The 23,757-nt window shown below is 46.8% G+C and overlaps 1 protein-coding gene across 2 annotated transcripts; it reads right to left on the reverse strand.

Annotated features, from left to right (window-relative positions):
- Window positions 1-4,877: 4,877 nt before the first annotated feature.
- On the reverse strand, window positions 4,878-23,187 carry LOC136486819 (zinc finger CCCH domain-containing protein 63-like). Of its 2 annotated transcripts, none has more exons than XM_066483845.1 (7): window positions 22,904-23,187; window positions 17,991-18,157; window positions 10,966-11,028; window positions 10,107-10,226; window positions 9,687-9,983; window positions 7,406-7,732; window positions 4,878-5,677 (listed from the first exon to the last, which is right to left on the reverse strand). In XM_066483845.1, exons 1-7 carry the CDS (start codon window positions 22,998-23,000, stop codon window positions 5,408-5,410), a joined length of 1,341 nt encoding a protein of 446 aa, XP_066339942.1. In that variant the 5' UTR covers window positions 23,001-23,187; the 3' UTR covers window positions 4,878-5,407. The 2 variants fall into 2 exon arrangements, with proteins under 2 accessions (XP_066339942.1, XP_066339943.1); XM_066483846.1 differs by lacking the exon at window positions 22,904-23,187 and adding an exon at window positions 20,701-20,821.
- Window positions 23,188-23,757: the final 570 nt, after the last annotated feature.

A 23,757-nucleotide genomic window follows, 5' to 3' on the forward strand; every position in this document is an offset into this window, starting at 1 on the left:
CATCATCAATGTCACTAAGATCCTCATCATCACTTGATTCTTTCTTGGACTTGTCCTTATTCTTGGATGATGAGCTAGCCTTGAATGCTACACTCTTCTTTTTGTCTTCGTCTTCCTTCTTGCCATCCTTGTCAACCCTCTCCTTTTCCACACGGTATATCTCTTATCTTATGTCATGACATCAAATAGTACTTGGTTAGGGGTAATCTCCTTCAATCCTCCTCTTATGATAAGCAATCTCAACATCTCAAATCTTGGAGGTAGGCACATCAAGAATCGATGAGAGACATCATCATCCTTGATCTTCTCTCCCAATGCCTTCAAATCATTGACAATCACTTGCAATCGATGGAATATCTCTGGAATGCTCTCATCATCCTTCATCTTGAAGCTTGTCAACTTATCCTTGAGGATGTACAACTTGGCACTCTTCACCGCTGGTGTGCCCTCATATGTTTCCTCCAATCTCCTCCACACCTCATTAGCTCTTTCACAATCCTTGATTTGCTCAAACATCTTGGAATCAATGTCATTGTATATGGTGTTGAGAGCCATTGTATTGCATTGCTTGTTGGTCTTGTCTTGGTTGGTGGGATTGTCGAGATCAATGATAGCATAGTCATTCTCAATCACATCCCATACTTGATCATTGATTGAACCAAGATACATCTTTATCTTTCTCTTCCAATAATCATAGCATGTGCCATTAAAGAACGGTGGTTTGCCCCCCACATGGTTGAACACAACTTGAGCCATAATTTAACACCGAGGTTGTTAAGCCTTCAATTAAACGGTGACCACGGCTCCGATACCACTTGAAAGGTTCTAATATGGCTAGAGGGGGGGGGGTAAATAGCCTATTTAAAAATCTACAAACCAACTAGAGCAATTTGATTAGTATAACAAATAGCAAAATACAAACTTGCTCTAGCTCTACAAGGGTTGTAAGCCACCTATCCAATAATTCTAGTTGGTATGATCTCTAGACACACAATTTGCTATGTCACTACTCACTAAGAGCTCTCACACTCACTACACTAGAGAGCTCCACTAGATGAACTTAAAACAACAAAGCAAGCTCTCAATTCTAATTACACTAAAGAGCTTGCTACAACTAGTTTGCAAGAATATAAATGAGTAAGTAGGGTGATTATACCACCGTGTAGAGGAGTGAACCAATCACAAGATGAATACTAAATCAATCACCAGGAGAATACCAAAGGGCAAGAGACAACCAATTTTTCTCCCGAGGTTCACGTACTTGCCGGCACGCTAGCCCCCGTTGTGTCGACCAACACTTGGTGGTTCGGCGGCTAAGAGGTGTTGCACGAACCTCATCCACACAATTGGACACCGCAAGAACCTACCCACAAGTGAGGTAACTCAATGACACGAGCAATCCACTAGAGTTACCTTTTGGCGCTCCACCGGGGAAGGCACAAGACCCCTCACAATCACCACGATCGGAGCCAGAGACAATCACCAACCTTCGCTCAATGATCCTCGCTGCTCTAAGCCGTCTAGGTGGCGGCAACCACTAAGAGTAACAAGTGAATCCCATAGCAAAACACGAATACCAAGTGCCACTAGATGCAATCACTCAAGCAATGCACTTGGATTCTCTCCCAATCTCACAAAGATGATGAATCAATGATGGAGATGAGTGGGAGGGCTTTAGCTAAGCTCACAAGGTTGCTATGTCAATGCAAATGGCCAAGAGAGTGAGCTTGAGCCGGCCATGGGGCTTAAATAGAAGCCCCCACGAAATAGAGCCGTTGGCTCCTCAGTCCACTGAAAAACAGGGCGACTGGACGCGCTGGTCAGATCGACTAGACTCTGGACCTCAGCGTCCGGTCGCGCGATGTGTGCCACGTGTCCCCTGCTTCAAACGTTGATCGCCTGATCTCAATGGTCATCAATGCATTTAAGTTGTGACCGGACGCGCTGCTTGAAAGTGACCGGACGCAGGACCTCAGCGTCCGGTAGTTTCTAGTAAGCTTCCATTCGTGAAAAATCACGACCGGACGCGTCCGGTCAAGTCCGACCGAACTCACCCAGCGTCCGGTCACTCGGCCAATTCAGCCGAAACGAACAGGCTGTAGATCCTAAATGCATATGCAATGAGTTAGAGCATCTAGTGGTACTTTGATAACCGTATTTCGATATGAGTTTCACCCCTCTTAATAGTACGACTATCGATCCTAAATGTGATCACACTTGCTAAGTGTCTTGATCACCGAAATAAAATGGCTCCTACAACTTATACCTTTGCCTTGAGCCTTTTGTTTTTCTCTTTCTTCTTTTCAAGTCCAAGCACTTCATCACCATGGAATCACCATCATCATGTCATGATCTTCATTTGCTTCACCACTTGGAATAGTGCTACCTATCTCAAAATCACTTTGATAAACTAGGTTAGCACTTAAGGTTTTATCAATTAACCAAAACCAAACTAGAGCTTTCATTGAGTGATTACCTATCACTCGCGAGAGATAGGAAAGATATTAATATTGCTATTATATTATTATCACCTAGAAAATATATATGAATGATAATTGGAGACCGGGTGGAATGGTACTTTGGATCTGGACTTGGTTTGGCATTCGAGCGAGGCTCGGATTGCACTTGTTCCGTCTGTGTCGGTTAAGGATCGGCCATTACATTGGATTCTAGTCAGGTCACAGACTTATTATCCTGAACACATATTTGTGTATGGGCATGGGAAGGCTCATTGCTTTCTTGTCATGGGTTCCGGCTCTTTCCAGACCAACTGATTGGAGGCGAGGATGGTGGAGGTCTAAGCACCGCACTGAGTCCGGGACTCAGGAGCGGGGGCTTAGAGTCTAAGTTTGGACGAGGACCTAGACCCGTGACAGGAGAGTAGTGGATTGGCCTTGCTTGTGCCTGGGGTATAAGCGAGGCGTGTGTTTTAGGGTACCTAGCTGGGCACATTGATTCGTGAATCGCTGGGTAATCCGGTACGACTTGTCTACAATCTAGCACCGTAGTAAGAACTGAAAGATAAAAGATGGTAAAATGATTCTAATTGTTTACCACCTGTTTGAAAGTAGCACAGGTGCTTACATAAAATGGTTAGTTAATGAACTAAAGCTGACCGCTAATAAAATTGAATATAAGGACGCACGTTTAGTAATGCTCCTGCAGATGTAATAAATCCACAAGCCAGATATCCTTGCATATCATTGGAGTCTTTTATTTTCTCATGTCGAGTAAGTCTTGCTGAGTACAATTGAGTACTCAGGGTTTTATTTTCCCATGTTGCAGGTGACAGACGGATGCTAGAGCTGACTCTTGTGTGAGGATCCCTCCTGGTGGGCTAAGAGAGGATTCCTTTACGCTGTGATCATAGTTTTATTTATAACTCTCACTAAATATTTTTATAAATAGAAGTTTTATAATCTGTTGTCATAGTTTATATATCAATGCTTCATCATGTCATGAATAGATATTTATTTCCACTGTAACTCTTATCACATGTTTATATTCCACTGTTAAATTAAATTATTCATGACTTTGATAACACGATCATATTCCGCTATTATAAACAATAAATATTATACTCTGATGTTGCATGGAAAGCGATGTAAGAAATGGCTAAAATGTTATAAGCTTTATTCTCTCATTTGTGATCCTGATGGAAAAATATGGATTCTCGGGTTCTCCCTTGGGGTGTGCTCGACGGAACTGCGTAATTTAATGTCCTCCCTTTAGTACTTAGGCCCCGTTCGTTGGTCTGAATTTTGGCTGAAAAACACTGTTCCGGCTGAATTGTTGTGAGAGAAAAACATTGTTCCGCCTGAAAAAACAAGCTGAACAAGCCAAATTTAAGACAAGCGAACGGGGCCTTAGTGTCTAATGAAAGACAAATACTCCTAGGAGACATTAGATTAGGCGGTTCCACCACAGGAACATAGTGCCGGCGGCCATTGGTGGTGGCTGAGGGCAGTGGTCAGAGTGGGGATACCACAACTGTGTTGGTGGAGGCCGGGAGGGTAGGGGGCCAAGGTACTCTGTGTTATTAGGCTGTTTCCAACAGGACACTCATCAGAAGACCTAAATCTAAAATAAATCTCTAACAGAATACCCTCCAACATAGTACCTATGTGGAAGACCCATTTTTAGATGTCATGAGAGGTATAACTCAAATCTGAGTATTCTCTCTCCTAGAGACCCATTTGCAGAAAATGTTCTATTTTGGGTCTTGCTGTTGAAGAAAATAAAAAATGGGTGTTTAACTTTTTGCCTATAGCACTAACTAAACGTGAAATAAGTCTTATATTTTAGGTAACGGTTGTCGGAGACAGTCTTAAGGTGCAAAATCACCCCCTAAAAATAAAAAAAAATATTGATTCTAATTAAAATTCCAACGTATATACACTCTTATAATACAGGTCTATACACCACCATAAGGTAAGTGCAATTTTTTTTCCTAAATTGCTCTAGCCTCGCTGCTGCGTCGACAGGGCATAGCTGAGGTTGGTGAGGTAGTGGCTGGATGGCAGGGCAGTGAAGTGAGCAACAGGAGCCATCTGCCATTGGTGGATAATAAAATTATGAAAAGAAGCGCTGGTGCAGCGGGATTGCAGGAAGCAGAAACAGCGGAGGCACCCAGTGGTCAGTGCAGTGTTTAATCGTGTCTATTTGCTTTTGGTAGAAATGGGTGTGAACTTCGCTCAATATTGTGGTCAGACAAGTTAACACTGGTCCAGAATCAAAACTCTACCATCACTTTATCCATTAGCATCATGTCATCTTGCACTTTAATCGCAGATAAGCACCGAGGGCAGTTTGTACAGGATGTAGAATCAAAATCTCCAGGCAAATTGACCGACTAAGCCAGAACCACCAAGATAAAATGACTCTCAAGTAACCGAGTTTAAATATGGTAGGTAGTACAGAGCATATGATGGCAACCTATTATTTCCCGATCTTCAACACGCACACTTTAGAGTGCGGGGGTTGCCCTTATGAAAAGAGAAATGCTAAGAAAAACGAGATGATAATTAACAAAAGAGGTTATGCTTGCGCATCCCCAGTCAGTTTCGCAAAAGCTTTGTCCATCGAAACACAGCCTCTATAACTACAACACCGGGACCAGGGCACATTACTCGAATGGGTTTGAATGTCCAGAGGTGAGTTGGTTCCATACATATGTTTAAATACGGTAGCTTTGTTCCCGTTTTCAATGGGGGGCAAATGAGCATCCCGAACAGGCAAGAACTTTTTCCTGCCTGAATGCAATACATGTTGAAGCAAGCTCCGGTATGTAAAGCTCAAAGGTGAGGCAAAAGACCTGTACAGCTTCGGATCCTCGAATGTTGTTGCAGATAATTACTCCAGTCAAGAATGGGAGGGAGGCAGCATGAAAGAAGACACCGAGGATGGCTTAGGACGCCTCTCTCTCAGTGCTCCTGTCAACAGAGGGTATTTGCTGGGAATCGGAATGGGCAATCCTCCTAGACCTTCCCGAGCCACTGTCAGGTGATACTTCTGGATGCGATGGTACATGTGCCAGCATACGCCGAGAAGTTGGGGCCTCATTAGTTGGTGATGAAGCATGGCCATACATAGCACTTCCCATTGGATGATCGAATTTGCAATTTGGACCAAACTTGCACATGCCATAGCGATTATAGAAACTGCATATTGGCTCTCCCTGTAAGCAGAAAAAACAGATGTTTAAGCAACATGTATGTATAGTATGTTTGCATTATACCACCAGTGTCAAGTATTGCATGATATCAACCTTGGCATTAGTTTTAAGGTTCATAGTCTGTGGGTAACCATAGGTAATAAGTACAATATCAACGATCAAGGAAATGAAAAAGGATAAGTGACGGTATATATTACAATACAATCCATGGCAAGGTATCCAGTGCATAACCCAAGATACTGGTCCTCAAGCATGTAGTTACCAGATAGTAAAATAATGTGTGGACAAAAGTGGATCATGTTCAGCTTAACTATGTGATAGTAGTTTTGCATATCATGAGGGAAACAGAACTAACAGAGAATAAACAAAAATTATCAAGCAAACTGCAGCCAGATCAAGGAAGTGAGCCATTATGCAATGAATTGACCAAGAATCATCAAAAAGTAGCAACTGCTGTATGAAATTAATACCATACCGATCCTAAAATTTAAGGCCAACTCAATTAGCAGCATTGCGCTAAGAGTATACATCGCAAAACAACATCTCATTCAGGATTGGCTCTTGGAACAGCTGTATAGCCCCAAGCAAGAATTCTGTTTAGCAGTCACTAGTCCCTCTAAAAATTAAGATACAGAAGAGAACCAGGAGATATAACTATTGGGAAATGACACCCCTGGAGGCTCTCTCTATATATAGCTATCTCCACTGACGGAGCATCGTTCTTCCACTCTTTCTAAGGTTAGTAACATGGTATCACAGCCAAGGATGAGGGTTAGGCCGTTAGGGTTAGACTCATCTAATCTAATCCACCCACGATCCCATTTCTGTTTTTTTTTCGGTGCGGTCTGCCACTGCCTGTCTCACGTGCTGCAAATGGGCTGATGTCACAAAGAGACAACACCTCAGCAGCCGACAGCACCTGTTCTCCACATCCAACCTGTCTAGCTAAAAGCCCACACCCAACCCCATCCGATTGGGTGAGCTAGGCACAACAACAGTCACCACTCATCGCGCCGAGAAAAACGGAGGTGCGCCTGCGCTGGCTGCACAGCACCAAGAAGGCAGCAAGGTGGCCACCGGTCTGTGTCGCATCGAGAAGAGAGGAGGGCACCCGACAGACAATGGCTAGGAGATGGTCACCTCCTCCACCGCCGCTGATGTCGCGGCAGACTCCGAGTTTGCCACCAACAGTGGGGACAGCACGCCCAAACTCCACAATGTGGCGGGCGAGATCAAGGGCCTCCATGCGGCGAAGCGCAGCCTGTAGGGGAAGCTCGATGTTGTGAGGGCGGGGATCAGTTTCTGTCCTTCGAATCCTGCCACCTCGGGGTCATTGTGGCCGTCGCCAACGAGCAAGAAGCCGCCGCCGCGGCCACCGAGAGTGAGGCCACCATGTTTCAAATCCTCCACATCCACCTTGAGTTTGAAAGGGGTTGTTAAGTGTACATCTACTATAGGCCCATATGGCCCATGAGGCTCTCTATATATATAGCTATCTCCACTGAGGGAGCGTCGTTCTTCCATTCTTCCTAAGGTTACTAGAATATCTTATAGATCTTTTGGATAACCATTGCCATGTCAATACCAATACTCTGACAAGCTTTCGTTGGCCCAAGTAGCAATATGCTTTAGTTAGATTAAAGAGACGAAGCCAAGATAGCTGGACAAATCTACCAAAAAAATTGCAATACACATGAGAGAGCATACTAAGACATGTATACTAACTCTTACCGGGCGCAAAGGTAGGCCTAATGGACTCAGTGCACAATTGGGAGTAGGAATTATTCGCTCCCTGGGATGATGGAACTTGCATACAGCACCAAACTTACAGTCTCCGGTCTTCATATAGAACTGACATTCAGGTTGGTCAGGTCTCTCTGGAAATACATTCTCCCTCTGTACTGCATATAGTCCAACGGGAACAGAACCTGCTTGGTAGGATGAAAACATTCCTTGATTGCCTATGCCAGCTGTTCCACTCTGGCGTGAGCCAGTATAGTATTGGGCAGCTCCGGGTGTCCGTTGTTGGTCATCCGAGGATGAAGAACCAATCTGCGCCTATAATTTGAAAAAAAAAACTAATGACATAAATTACATGGAAACTACAAAAATGATTCAAGAGCAGCCAGTAACTTTCAAGAAGACTTATAGATAATTCATATTCTCTGAGCTCATTACCCTAGGCAGGCAGACCAGCATGAGCATGAGGAAGAAAATAAACTAAAATTTCACACAAAAAAGACAACGATCCTTATCAAGATGCTAAATTTTATAACAAAATAGCCATGAAAAGGCATTACAGAATTTAGGTATCTACCATGAATTAGGAATCCCTCTGGATTAGTTTTTCAACATGGAATATTTCTAGATTAAGATGTGATTTGTGTTATAGAAATGAAACATCACAGTAATGACACCTAACATGGGTGCTCAACTAGTCAGCCCTGGATACCTACCCTCAATATCATCGAAGACAGAGAATAACATAAGTACATGACTAATTATTTACAGTTTTAAAATCATGGTTAAATTTGACTCTGCACATCATGGTAACATTTTTATGCCTCATTCTAGTGTCCACATGGGCGAACTTTTATCACTAAAATATTAAAATAATCTATGCGTGGATCAATACAAGAGTGCAGTTAGGTTTTTTCAATTATGGTTATGATAAAAGTAGGGCACCATAATCACCACAAGTGCTCAAGGTCAAATGAAATGAATAATATAAGTATATAACACATAGCATCTACCCCAACTTGCTTGGGACTGAAAGGCTATGTTGTTGTTGTTGTATATAACACATAGCATGACGAAAATATTAGGTAACAGTCAGGGTAATGCTACCTCAGAAATTATGATCACAAGCAACCGTACACAAGAGATGCATGTTCTAAATAATGTGATGTTTGGTGATTAGGAGGATACATTGGTGGCATTAGTATTCATAGTTACGTGATGTGATGGTACTTAGGGGCCAAATTAATGTATTTATTTGTTGAAAGAAGAAAGGACATGCTTTTTTTTTCTCGAACACGCAGGAGAGCTGTGTATCATTATATTAAGAAGAGTAAAGGAGTGGGTTTAGAAACCCCATACACACACACACACACACTTTTACATCTAAAGGTGTCTCTCTCTCTCTCTCACTTGTCAAAACTTGACCCAAGACCACTAGAGAGGAACTCACACATTGGCTGGCTCTAGAGCAAGGAGATTGCATATTCCCCGAGCTCCAGCCAAACTCCAAAGGAGAACCTCATCTTTAACCAAAACCAAAACACTATTCAGGCTCGGTTGAATCCCATCAAACACACAACAATTGTGGTGATTCCAAATGGACCAAGCTCCCAGAATGATGATGGAATTGAGACCTTTTTTAGTCTGGTCATCAACACCAGAATTTGTGCTTGCCCACCATGCATACAAAGGACATGATATTAGTAAGCCCATTAGATACTGCTGATCAGCTGGACATGCTTCAAGTTCATGAATTAAGGAGAGAGAATGGAAAGGAAGTTGTGATTTTTATGTGTGGATGCGTAAAAACGAGTAGCCAAATTTATGCCGACTCCATGCCAAATCAGGTTGGCCTAAAAAATTTAAACCTTCAGATAATCAATTGTAATCCTGGAACTTTCACACATATTAAAAACCATCAAACAGTTAATGGGAACACAAGAATTTTCATAGCTAATGGATAAACAAAATTACCCTTATTTCCATATCTAAATAAAGGACAATAAAAGGAACCAACAAAAACAAAGAAAACTGTAGCCAAAGGTCTTGGGTCAATTGAGTGATAGAGGGACTGACACCGGTCAGACTTATGCCTTGTTAAAATCGGTTCAGTATAGGTAACACGTAATCGAAGTTTTTTTTTTACTACAAACAAGGTTGCAATCTTCCGCAACATTTTTGATAAACAAATGGGTAAGTGCCATGCAATAAGGTGATGAAATATGAACTTGTTAGGCTATGTAAAAAGTAAAACAGAGGTCAGGGAACATACAGTATAAGGACTCCACCCTGGGACCTGAACAAGCCCAGGAGGAACAATCACTTGTGCATAACTTGAATGACCTGGCCACCTTGGACTTGCAATGAAAGAAGCAGATCTCGACAAGGGCCAGCTTGTTACAGCCCCTTGGTAAGCATGCTGGCCAGGAGAAGTTGCAGACTGTCCAGGTGAATAAACAGAGCCACGTACAGCAACCATCATGGTGGATGGTTGTGGATGGTGAAACTTACATGTGCTTCCAAACTTGCACTGCCCTGTTCTTAAATAATAAGCACACTCCTTTTCATTCTGCAGTAATAAAATTCAAGTAAGCGACGCAAATCTTGCAAAAAAGTTGCATAGAAATGTGGCACCACACTATGCATCCATATCATGAAACGTTGTGAATCGTAATAGAAATTCAGAACAAACCGGGCGGAGTGGGTAGCCCAGTTCATTCAACTGAACTCGAGTTGCCATTGCAGCCTTTTCTCGGGGATGGTGAAACTTGCAAGTTGCTCCAAACTTGCATGTGCCAGTCTTCAGATAGTACTAAAAAGGGGGGATATGAAAACAATAAAAATGCAAATTCACCAATAATGTAACCACACACTTTCCAAAAAAAATGATATGCTCACAGAAAAGAAAAGGAGAAAAAATGTATGAGCAACTTGATTACAAAAGTTCAGGTCATTCAGACAAGCAAAATATAGTTGTAACATGGGCATGCACAATTGAATTTTATTAACCTAAATCAACTGACACTTGGATTAAAATGCAAACTCGCTAAAGAACCATGTACAGCTAACAGTGTGAGTCAGAATTTCAATCAAGAGAATGTAATGTGACCTCATTTAAAAGGTTACAACTGTACTCCTGCATGAACCAAAAAGGAATGACATGCATTGAAAAGCACAATAAGCGTCATTTATGCAACCCCAAGAAACAGCATGAAATTAATTAATACTAACAGATATCAAGCTCAACTATAACAACACATACTCTAGGACCATATGCTGTATTATTAGTGTTACATATATCCATTTGACTGAAAAACTTCAGCGAAGACCTATCAATATGCAGCTGTACAACGCTTGAAGCACAAGAAGACAATGACAGTTAAACGTCTTTAAAACAAAAATAGTGATCTGAAGTCTTAAACTAGACATCTCAAGTAACAATTCATGGCAGAACCTCCTGAGCATTGAGGCACAGGTGGATATAAATAAACAATTATATTTTGCATTGTCTAAAGAAACAGAGGGGGAAAACTAGAAGCGAGGAATCTCACTTGACATTCAGGCTGCCCAATTTTTTGAGGATATTCTCCCTTCATTCTTGCAGCAGCAACAGCCTAATAGTCAGATCACTAAAATCATTATTCACAAGTTTGGGTAGAAATTATGAGCAGTAGGACAAAGAAGCATGTTCCAACAAAAGAAAGAGCGATAAATCAACAGCCTACAAGTTAATCATGATATGTTACTCAACGAGTAGCTCTCACAGATGAACCCAAGAGAATACACTAGAGCAATTAATAGTCTTGGTAAAGGAATCACTAAATATGAAAAACTAGTGCCCCTTAATGCTGCAACATGTTGTCACTGCAACATTTCCACTCTTTTACCTGACTTAACGCTGCAAAATATTTAGGTAGTTGTGAAAACATATTCATGGAAACAAATACAGGATTGAATTGAATATGTTTTCATGATGAGCCACCCGTACAATTTCATTTGACCAAACTATATATTTGAAGGGCGGGCCTGGTGCAAGCGGTAGAGTCTTACCGCCTGTGACCGGAAGGTCCCGGGTTCGAGTCGCAGTCTCCTCACATTGCACAGGCGAGGGTAAGGCTTGCCACTGACACCCTTCCCCAAACCCCACACAGAGCGGGAGCTCTCTGCACTAGGTACGCCCTTTATATATTTGAATGGTCAAGGAAATAAACATTGCAGCAAGTAACATGTGCACTATAACCTCGTGACGAGAAGCCCAAAATAAAATGGAAAGTGACAACTATAGTAGGGCCTCTAACATGAGGCAGATCCGCAGATGGCTCTCATGTCCCCAATTTGTCTCAATGTCGCTTGAATAGTGGTTCTCCTAATGCTAGCAAAGCAACTTGGTACATTGTCATGGTCGGGCGCACGTACGTGAGACGGCGTCGCGCCCGTGACGTGCGCCGCGCCCTGGAGCGAATGGCCCCTACGCAGGAGGACGCGCAGGGCGCAAGCACCGCGAGTGGCTAGGCAAGAAAGTAGGATAGCCTTCTGTTATTAGTTCCTTAGATTGAGGAGATTGTTACTCCTTTTGGTTAGGCCTTTGGCCATATAAGATTGTAATCGCACACTCAATGAATAAATCAAGTATTATCAGCCTATCCTCTCCCTTTGTCTTCCTAAGCCGGCAACTCGGGGGCATAACCCAGTTGACGAAGGCGGCGACGGCGTGGGGGTATAACCCTGCCGGCGACGACGGATCGTGACTACGAGTTGCGTAGTCGAGGTCCAGCTACCTTGGGCAATACCGCCCTTGACAACCTGGTATCACGAAGCCGTCGATCCTCATCTTCCCAGTCGTCCAGCGCCACCACAGCCGCCGCCGATCAATCCAGCCCACCATCCTCGCCACAATCCTCCACCTCAGCCGCTCCTCTTTTATCCGCCATGTCTGAGCCCACCATCAAGGACGTCGTCGAGATGCTGCAGGCCTTCAAGACCGAGATGTCCACCATGAAGAGCGACATGGCCGCGCTCAAGGACAAGTCGGCTTCCTCGTCGGACAGCAGCGGCAGCGGAGGGCCGCGCGACCTTGATCGACCCCCGAAGTTCCAAAAACTGGATTTCCCCCGTTTCGACGGCAAGTCCGATCCGCTGCTCTTCATCAACAAGTGCGAGTCCTATTTCCGGCAACAACGCACCCTGGCGGAGGAACGTGTCTGGATGGCGTCGTACAATTTGGAGGACGTTGCCCAGCTCTGGTTCATCCAGCTGCAAGAGGATGAGGGCACGCCGCCGTGGGGCCGTTTCAAGGACCTCCTCAATCTAAGGTTTGGGCCACCACTACGATCCGCACCGCTTTTCGAGTTGGCGGAGTGTCGGCGCACGGGGACCGTGGAGGAGTACTCCAACCGGTTCCAGGCTCTTCTACCCCGAGCCGGCCGCCTGGAGGAAGCCCAACGCGTGCAGCTCTACACTGGGGGTCTCCTGCCGCCGTTGAGCCACGCTGTGCGCATCCACAACCCGGAGACACTCACGGCGGCCATGAGTCTCGCCCGCCAGGTCGAGCTGATGGAACTCGAGCGGGCGCCAGCTGTTGCCGCCCGGGCCGCGCCGCGCGCGCTGCTGCCAGCTCCGGCGCCCCGCCAAGCGCCTGCAGCCGCCCCTGCGGCACTTGCGCTCCCAGCGCCCGCCGTTCCGGCCCTGCCACCACCACCGACCAGAGGGGGCGCTGCCAATCCACCGCGGCGGCTCTCGACCGAGGAACAAGCGGAACGGCGCCGATTGGGCCTCTGCTACAACTGCAACGAGCCGTACTCGAGGGGCCACAACCGCGTCTGCCGTCGCATCTTCTACATCGACGGTGTGGAGCTGGCAGAGGGTGGTGCAGACGAGGAAGCTCCAGTGTTCTCCCTGCACGCGGTCGCTGGCGTTCCCGGCAGCAACACGATCCAACTCCGGGTGCAAGTCGGCGCGGCGGAGTTCACCGCGCTCATCGACACTGGCTCCACGCACAGCTTCATTGGGGAGGATGCCGCCCGCCGCACTGGCCTCACCAGCGAACCGCGCCCTGGGCTGACGGCGACCGTGGCGAACGGCGAGCGCATCGCCTGCCCCGGGGTGCTCCGCCGCACATCAGTGCTCATCGATGGCCTGGAGTTTCAGGTCGATCTTGTTATTATGCCCCTTGCAGGCTATGACGTGGTGTTGGGCACCAACTGGATGGCGCCCTTGGGGGACATCACGTGGAACCTGGCGGCTGGCACCATGGCGTTCCAGCATGCGGGCAGGTCTGTCTGTTGGCACGGCACCGCTCCCAAGACTCCCGCCCGCCTCCATGCTACTGAGGCCGTGGAACCCCTCCTCGACGCGCTCCTGGCCGATTTCCCGGACGTCTTCGCCGCGCCGAGTGGTCTGCCACCGGAGCGGGGCCGCACCCACCGCATCATCCTCAAGCCTGATGCGACCCCCGTGGCGGTCCGACCGTACCGCTACCCGGCTGCGCACAAGGACGAGTTGGAGAAGCAGTGCGACGCTATGATCGGCCAAGGCATCATCCGGCGCAGCGACTCCGCCTTCTCATCCCCGGTCCTCCTCGTCAAGAAGCCGGATGGATCGTGGCGGTTCTGCGTCGACTACCGCGAGCTGAACGCCATCACGGTGAAGGATGCGTACCCCATCCCCGTCGTCGACGAGCTGCTTGATGAGCTCCATGGTGCCCGATTCTTCACAAAGCTCGACTTACGTTCCGGGTACCATCAGGTGCGCATGAGGACGGAGGACATCCACAAGACGGCGTTCCGCACCCACGAAGGCCTCTACGAATTCTTGGTGATGCCATTCGGGCTGTGCAACGCCCCGGCAACATTCCAGGCCCTCATGAACGATGTACTGCGCTCTTTCCTTCGCCGCTTTGTACTCGTTTTCTTTGACGATATATTGATCTACAGCAAGTCATGGGCCGACCACCTCCGTCACCTCCGCGCGGTCCTCAGTGAGCTCCGCCGCCATGTCCTCTTCGTCAAGCGCTCCAAGTGTGAGTTCGGGGTGTCGTCGGTCGCCTACCTCGGCCACACGATCTCGGCAGCAGGCGTGGCCATGGATTCGGCCAAGGTGCAGGCCATACACGACTGGCCGGTGCCTCGCTCGGCGCGGGCGGTACGCGGCTTCCTCGGCTTGGCGGGTTACTACCGCAAGTTCATCCACAACTATGGCGCCATGGCGGCACCACTCACCAGCCTGCTCAAGAAGGAGGGCTTTTCATGGAGCCCGGAGGCCGCTGCGGCGTTCGAGAACCTCAAGACCGCCGTGACCGCAGCTCCGGTTTTGGCCATGCCCGATTTCGCCAAGCCGTTCGTGGTCGAGTGTGACGCGTCGTCTCACGGCTTCGGGGCGGTGCTTCTCCAAGAAGGGCACCCGATCGCCTTCTTCAGTCGGCCGGTGGCGCCGCGACACCGCGCTCTTGCTGCCTACGAGCGCGAGCTGATCGGGTTGGTCCAGGCGGTCCGGCATTGGCGCCCATATCTCTGGGGACGCCGTTTCAGCGTCAAGACGGACCACTACAGTCTCAAGTACCTGCTGGACCAGCGCCTTGCCACCATTCCACAACACCATTGGGTTGGCAAGCTGCTTGGGTTCGATTTCTCCGTCGAGTACAAGCCCCGCGCTGCGAACGCCGTGGCGGACGCACTGTCCAGACGAGACACGGAGGACGGGGCGCTGCTCGCCCTTTCGGCTCCCCGCTTCGACTTCATCGACCGCCTACGTCAAGCACACCTCGACGACCCGGCCCTCGTCGCCCTCCATGCTGCGATCACCGCAGGGACTCGCCAGGCGCCTTGGACGATCGTCGACGGCATGGTCCACTTCGGCGGCAGGCTGTACGTCCCACCCGACTCCCCACTTCTCCAAGAAATCATGGGGGTGATCCATGAGGACGGCCACGAGGGCGTCCAGCGCACCTTGCACCGCCTACGCCGCGATTTCCACTTCCCAAACATGAAGAACAGGGTGCAGGACATGGTGCGCGCGTGCGCGGTGTGCCAACAGTACAAATCCGAGCACCTTCAGCCAGCAGGCCTGCTCCTTCCTCTGCCGGTGCCACAGGGGGTCTGGACGGACATCGCACTTGATTTTGTGGAAGCCCTCCCGCGCGTCCGCGGCAAGTCGGTGATTCTCACCGTGGTGGATCGATTCAGCAAGTACTGCCACTTCATACCCTTGGCGCATCCGTATTCGGCTGAATCCGTCGCTCAAGCCTTCTTCGCCGACATCGTTCGCCTACACGGTGTCCCCCAGTCCATCGTCTCTGACAGGGACACGGTCTTCACGTCGGCCTTTTGGCAAGAGCTCATGCGACTGATGGGCACCAAGTTACAGATGACGACGGCGTTCCATCCCCAGTCAGATGGGCAGTCCGAGTCGGCCAACCGCGTCATCGTCATGTACCTGCGGTGTTTGACAGGGGATCGGCCTCGACAATGGGTTCGGTGGCTGCCGTGGGCGGAGTACCTCTTCAACACGGCGTACCAGTCCTCCCTGCGGGACACTCCTTTCCGTGTGGTGTACGGGCGTGACCCGCCCTCGATCCGCTCATACGAGCCGGGCGACACCAGGGTGCAAGCCGTCGCCAAGACGATGGAAGAGCGTGACGAGTTCTTGGCCGATGTACGCTACCGTCTGGAGCAGGCGCAGGCCACGCAGAAGCTGTACTACGACCGGAACCACCGCCCCGTCAGCTACCAGGTCGGTGATTGGGCACTACTTCGTCTCCGGCAACGCTCGGCGTCTTCGCTGCCTCAAGCTCCGGGCGGCAAGCTCAAGGCCCGCTTCGTTGGGCCGTACCGCGTCGTTGAACTCATCAATGACGTCGCCGTCCGTCTAGCTCTTCCGGCGGGCGCTCGCATCCATGATGTTTTCCATGTGAGCCTACTCAAGAAGTTCCAAGGCGCACCACCAGCTGAGACGCCACCGCTGCCGTCGCTTCGCCATGGCGCCATCGAGCCGGAGCCTGAGCGCGCGGTGCGCTACCGTTTAGCCCGCGGCGTTCCGCAGGTGCTCATCAAGTGGAAAGATTGTTCAGCCGCATCGTCTACGTGGGAGGACACGGACACGTTCCGCACCAGGTTTCCCTCCTTCCAGCTCGAGGACGAGCTGACTCTCGACGGAGAGGGAGATGTCATGGTCGGGCGCACATACGTGAGACGGCGTCGCGCCCGTGACGTGCGCCGCGCCCTGGAGCGAATGGCCCCTACGCAGGAGGACGCGCAGGGTGCAAGCACCGCGAGTGGCTAGGCAAGAAAGTAGGATAGCCTTCTGTTATTAGTTCCTTAGATTGAGGAGATTGTTACTCCTTTTGGTTAGGCCTTTGGCCATATAAGATTGTAATCGCACACTCAATGAATAAATCAAGTATTATCAGCCTATCCTCTCCCTTTGTCTTCCTAAGCCGGCAACTCGGGGGCATAACCCAGTTGACGAAGGCGGCGACGGCGTGGGGGTATAACCCTGCCGGCGACGACGGATCGTGACTACGAGTTGCGTAGTCGAGGTCCAGCTACCTTGGGCAATACCGCCCTTGACATACATCCACAGGGGGCAAAATTCCAATGTCTAGAAAGCATTGTATTCACAGTTCACTTTTTTTTCTTTTTGACAGCCAAGCTAAAGTCTACGCTCCGAGTTATAAAGCATCATCAAATAATCTCCACAGTTCACTTTTTGACAGCGAAGCTAATGTCTCTACTCCAAGATATTAAGCACCATCAAATAATCTCCAAGTACCAAATTTTCATGCAATATTCCAGGTTTATAAGCTCTATTTTTATTCACAGTTCAACTACAGTAACTAATATGACGTACTAAAGATGTGAGTCCAGTCTTATGGTCTATTTTCATCCAAGTTAGTCTCTAGAATAAATCAGTCACTTTTCAGCTCCAAACACTCTTGTTTCAATGTCAAGTTGCGGTATCTTGGTTCAAAAGTTATGTGTACAAACCATCAAGAATCGACCCCTATTTCCTAAACAGTTTTTCAGGCATTATTCAATAAGATAACCCGATCATGTGATGTTATGAGAATTCACATAGCTTGAAAATGGCAATGGTGAAACTTTTCAATACAAGAACTAGTAACACATGAAATTAGCTCGCCAAGCTAAGTTTTGTTGGAGTTCTAGAATTATTAATACGTATGAAAATAAGCTTGCCAAGCTAAGTGTCAACTCAAAATTATAACTGGAGACTCGAAAATCAGCAGCCAAGTAGCTTTCACACAATCGAGTTAGTTAGATTTCCAAATACAGTATATATAGATCCTCAGTGCCAAAAAACTTCAAACTACCCTAGTATTAACATTTTCTTTCTTTTTCGGATCATTGGGCAATAAAGCAACTTCCAGGTAGGTACTCCATGAGTACACCCGTATACAGCATACACGATTAGAATTGAGAACCCATTCTAGATGCCTCAGAAATGAGAACTATATGAAACTAAATCAAATAAGGCAGCCACAGAGCAAAAAATTAATGTTTTGTAAGCACAACAAGATTATATACTCTAATGCCTCAAAGAAGGGTAGAAGAATGGATTTTACCAGCTTTCTGTCTGCTGGGTGATTAAATTTACAGGTCATCCCAAACCTGCACATGCCAGTCCTCATGTAATAGCTACAGTCTGGCTCACCAACACGCTCTGGGTATGGCCCCAGTTCCATGGGGGCCATGGTTTCTCCTAAATTCATCTGCCACATCGCCTCTGCGACTGAAACATAACAAACATAACAATATTAGTAATTTTTCATTTAAAAAATGCAGCAAACCAGAAAAGTGTTATATGATGCTGAGATGATGAGAGAAAGCAGAAATGCAGAATCCAGTTTGTGCTAACGTGTGTAATATACGATTTGTCACTAATTCTAAATCTATGTAAAATGAACCATGCACAGAAAACTAATACCATAAAATAGGAGAGCAAGTGAAACAGAGCAAAGGGCACAAATTTTGTGCTTTACACAGAAGTGCTATTTGTTTGCTTTTATTTCCACCAAAAGAAAAGAAAAAAGATAAAACTAAACTTAATTCATGAAATAATCACAGAAATGCTATTTGTTTGATTTACAGAGTTTTAAATGATAACAAAAAACTGACTGAACCATCAAAGAATCAAGCCACCTTTCAAGAAAAGAGTCAAGTCTGTATAATTGGATGAAAATTGCAGTCCTCAGGGAGCTTTCCATAATTATATAGAACTTTTTTATCGAATTATTTATTTAGAACTTTTGAATTATCGTTCCATGTGCCAGCTCTTTAAAGCCAAACTGAAGCTATGTAGTGAACACAGAATTAATTGACTCCACTAAAGATATTGGAAGATATTTCTACAGACAAACATATATAGAGAATGAAAGAATGAAAACTGAACAGAAATAATTTTAAGTGACCATAGGCTAAATGTTGCCACACTCAATGTTGTGCCAGAAATACAAAGTGCAAGCCTTAATCTCCACAAATAAAGTACCAAAGTACAGTTGAACTTCAATCTTCAATTCTAATCATGATCCTCCACACCCTCAAATCACAAGTAAATTATGGCCTTGGCCTTAAGAGGCAGCAGAGTATTTGGAACCATCACAATGGGTGTGTTTTTGATGGAGCAGCTACAAGCTTAGCTGGTGCTCTGATTTTAGCTGGCGAGGACCACCGCTTGTGGTCTATGGCAGGGGCTCGAGGATTATCTTTCCTGGCTGCCCTCCTCCCCGGTAGTTAGAGTGTCTAACTCAGTAGTGGTCGTCTTGTGTATTTATGTCACCGGCGCGAGTGTAATCCTTGAAACTGTTGGGGCGTGAGCGTGTGTGTGTGTGGTGTGTGAGGTGTTGTTTGGGCTCTTGCCCTTTATTCTCTTCTTAATTTAATGAAGCGCAGCTCTCCCGCGTTTTCGAGAAAAAAAAAAGAAAAAAGAGGCAGCAGAGTTGTGCCAAGAATAGCAGACAACTGTCCCATCCATTTTCTGACCTTTCATCCAAGGTTTAAGTACCCAATCACCATGTCACACAATTTTTGTTAAGTAAACATGACATGTGCTTGGATGTTGGATTGTCCATTATGTCGACTCAAACCACAATCAGTTCATAACACTATGTATCATTTTTTGAAAAAAAAAATCAAAATCACCAAATGCACCATCATATTCTCCAAACTCAAAAACACTTCAGTTTTGGCCATTCAGGGATTCACGTGAGAGCATCATCATCAAATTCAATTACACCCAAGGAGATGTATTATGCACAAAAAGAAATCTTCATCTCCAAATATTTTACAAGTAAATTAGCATTGACAACTTTTTTTTTAAAAAAAAGCATGCAAATGCCACAGACCAAAGTGAACACCTATTAAACTTCAGGAATCCTACTAAATCCGAGCTTTTAACCTCTTCACTTGAAATGGAACCACTGCTACCATGCACAGAAAATCTCCAGACTGAATCTCAACCGGCTCAAAAACGCTTCTCGCCAATATGATCCACCTATTTATTACCCATACACCAGGAAGGGCACCAAAACAGTATCCAATACAGCGCGATACGGCCCAATGCGCATATCGGGAAAATGAAACAAAACAAATTGACAGATTCAGCTCGATATGGCACGATACATCTTCCTGATATGCGTGCTAGCCCAATAGCACCTCATTTCATAAATCAAGCCCAACAGCATTAGCCCATCCATTCTCTAAGTCTCAACCCAGAAACACCTGATGCTTATCTTGGCTCCCACCCCTTGCATGTGGCCCCCAGGGGACTGCGAGCGTCACTGCCTCACCAGGAGCACATGCAGCCAGGGGCTAGCGTCACCACTGGGAGTGCGCATGTCCAGTGAGTGAGTGCTGCCACCTGGATCTCAAGGTCTTGCCCATCGGGACTTTGGACTTCATATGCTGGGCTACCGCTGGAGGTCAAGAGATCAATGCACTCTAGGTATGGTGACAACTAACCAATCAGTTCATTGCCTACTTGTTCGTTTACTCCATAACTTTGGTCCTTCCTTCATATGTCATGTTGAAATTGCTTCAATCATTTAGAGCCTTTCTCTGAGAACATGCAAGTGCAATTGTTTTAATTATATATTTTATATATTCGGCATTTCGCCATATCCTTCTTTTTGGACAATCGTTGTATTGCCATACCCATCCCCATAACGTATCGCCAAATCCTGTACCAGTGATACACAGCAATCCTCTACCCAATAAAAAGTTCTCTTACTCAATTCAACGCCAGAATGGTAAAATCACACCCAAAAAAACATAGACCTTAGGTGATGGCAGATGCAACAGCTATAGCAACTGCAGTGGCTGAAGAGGAAGTCTCCCCTGTCCAAAAGGAACCCTTCGATGCAGCACAGGAGCTACCCCTGGCAATCAATGGTGTTACCTTCATGAACGCCCAATTCATTAGATCAGGAATACTATGTCATGTGAGGAAGCAATCAAAAATTTGGGCTAAATTGTTTAAAGAGAACCATGTACCATAAATACCATCACAAAACAACAGAATGGCAACAAAAAAAAAAAAAAACAGATCGCATTTTGTGCTTTTCACAAAGAAAAATGTCCTCAATCGCTTCTGTTACACTATTACAAAAGACAAGCCTTATTTTCGTCATGTATACAACCCATAAAAACACAACAGATATAAAACCATACTTAGAACTACAAGAACAGAGCATAAGAATGGAAAGTACAATACTAAAAAAAAGATGAGCTGCGACATCAATAAACATTAACCAATATCTAATACAATCTTTCATGTTCCAGCAAAACTGTGTACATTTCAAAAATGATGGGAAGTCATGAATCCATCAGAACAAACACCATGCAAGGAAGGCAAATGCCATGCAATTAACTATGAGTAGTTAAGCAAGATTAATATTGTAGACTTCATCATTATCCCAGAGAAAGGAAATGCAGATTTTAATCCAGGATAAGTAGAGTAAAATTCAATTATGTTAATCAATTAATCAACAAATATTGATCCTCTAAGCACAAGTACATTGTGGTAACCATCTTCAGAGACGGCTGAAGCACAAGTTGCAGCAAAGAATACTATAACCTATCCCACCTATATTCTCTAGTGTCTTCCAGAATGTAAATATCCATAAATCAGTTAATTGCCTTTATTCATCATTCTTGAGTTCCTGATACAAGAAATTCTAAGAACACAAAAATGCCCATCTTCATGTTAGACATGTCAGCATTTTGGAAAAGGAACTCAAAAGGATCAAAACACCATGTGGCTGTCCTCCAAGAACAAACAAAATATGACCTTTCCACTAAAGAAACAGCAGCAACCCCATGCCCTTACTGGAAACCTCAGCAAAACAATTACCATCCAACTTGAAGACCATATCCAAATAAAATTGTGGGCCTCCTCTCAAATAGTCAAATGCCAAATCTTACACAAGCTTTACAGCACAGCCAGGAAAGCATTGCCTGCGTAAACAGGAAGTGCAACCATTTGTCCTTCCCTATGATACATGAAAAGTGTGAAGTTTCCCAGTTCACTAAGAGACCTCCCCAATCCTACATGAAAAGTGTGAACTTCCCCAATTGAGGATGCTCCTTCTTCACTGAAAACCACAACTGATCAGTATTCACTAGTCACCACACATTATAAACCTAGCAAAGATCAGGTAGTTTGAAAGAGTAAAATAGGCAGCACTCCACACCTACAGCAAATGCACTGGCACTTCATTTTAGTAATGTTAATATTGCAGAAAAAGAACTCCAAACGCTCAAAACAACAAAACCCCATGCGCCTGTCCTCCAAGAACAAAAAGTAACCAATTCACTAAGAGACATTCTCTATCGTGCATGAAGAGTGTGAACTTCCCCAATTGAGGAGGCTCCTTCTTCACTAAAAACACCTCTAATCAGCATACGCTAGTTACAACACATGATAAACTCAGCAAAGATTAGAAAGTTGGAACGAGTAAATTAGGCAGCACTCCACACCTACAGCAAACACGACAGCATTGCTAAAGGACGTCAATCAAATCAATCCCCCAGACATGACACTGCGATTAAAGACAGTCTTTTGACAGCCTACCGCCCAATCACACACATGAGCAATTTCTTGAATCGGCTAAACGCCAAAATGAATAGGTGCTTGGTGAATCGCCTACTCGTACAGGCACCGACGGAGAGGGTTATAACACCACCGCCACACAATATAATAATTAACCGAACCCCTCCAACGCAGCACGCGCGACCGACACCCAGGCGACCTCGGCATTGCCCGGTTCTTCGCGCCCGCGCGCGCGCAAGCGATCCAAGACTCCCTACCACTACTCGCCGTGAAACACGGCTTCCCCGCGGACCCGCCCAAACAGGTACGGACACCACGGGGCTCGCCCAATCCGACCGGGGCCAGCCGCGCTCCAGCACAAACGCTTCGCCGAGAGCAAACACCTGAGCCCGAGGAGGAGGAGCAGGAGCAGGAGCAGGGGTTGCTCACCTTGGTCCACCCCGTGGGCCCCGATCGTCGCAGCTGCGGCGGCCGAGGAGGAGCCCTCCCCCGCACCGCCGCCCCCACCGCCGGACGGCGCTGCCATCACCGCCGCGTGGGCATCAGATCGCCCCCGCCCCGCCCCACCGGCGATCAGTCGGTGGGTGCTGCCGCTGCTGCTCCCGCGCCGCGCGCCCGTGGAGGGAGGTTGTCACTCGCGCGTAAGAGAGAGAGGGCGAGCAGTGGGAGGAGAGAGAGAGAGAGGTGGAAGAGGAATGAGAGGAACCAGGCGTCCCCGTTCGGACAGCCAGTCGTTTTGTTCCTCCTCTCGCGGCGCGCTTCGTGCTTCTTTTCACCGCGCGCCCGCGCGCTCCCATTGCGCCAACTACCGAACCACCCACCCAGTCAACTGGGGCCGCCCCTAGGCGCACCCAGCGGGTGTACACAGACCAGCGTGACCGACGGCCCAAAGGGTGCCACGTCACCATGAGTATGGAATGTGGGGTGGGATCAGGTGAATGGGCGGTCGAGATCAAGCAAGGATGTATGGTAGACGCCTACAGTGGGCGACACACAGACATTGGGTGATATAGGTATGGTTTGTCATTGTTGTTGGACCCATCACATTTTGCGGGTCAGTTTCACTTACGAAGACATGCTAGTGGAAACGTGACATATGCTTGCAAGGCGCTCTTGCGTACCGTGGATGCTACCGGAACAAAGATAAGATGTGTTGGCAGACGCTGCCAATGAAAAGATAAAATATGCTAGCTTCGGGCTATAGACCTTTATCACATGCAGAGTAGCAACGCTACCAGTGTATAAAACGGTGGGCACAAACCCAGGACTGGTTTTCGAGTTTC

This window comes from Miscanthus floridulus, chromosome 10 (assembly GCF_019320115.1).
Source record: "Miscanthus floridulus cultivar M001 chromosome 10, ASM1932011v1, whole genome shotgun sequence".
Classification (NCBI taxonomy): Eukaryota; Viridiplantae; Streptophyta; class Magnoliopsida; order Poales; family Poaceae; genus Miscanthus; species Miscanthus floridulus.

Bases quoted from the DNA above. Each gene is read 5' to 3' on its own strand.
- LOC136486819 (XM_066483845.1), bottom strand. From the start codon at position 23,000: ATGGCAGCGCCGTCCGGCGGTGGGGGCGGCGGTGCGGGGGAGGGCTCC. The intron at 11,029-17,990 runs GTAAAATCCATT...TCTGACTATTAG, and splicing joins ACCCAGCAGACAGAAAGCTG to GCTGTTGCTGCTGCAAGAAT. The intron at 10,227-10,965 runs GTGAGATTCCTC...CCCCCTTTTTAG, and splicing joins TTGGGCAGCCTGAATGTCAA to TACTATCTGAAGACTGGCAC.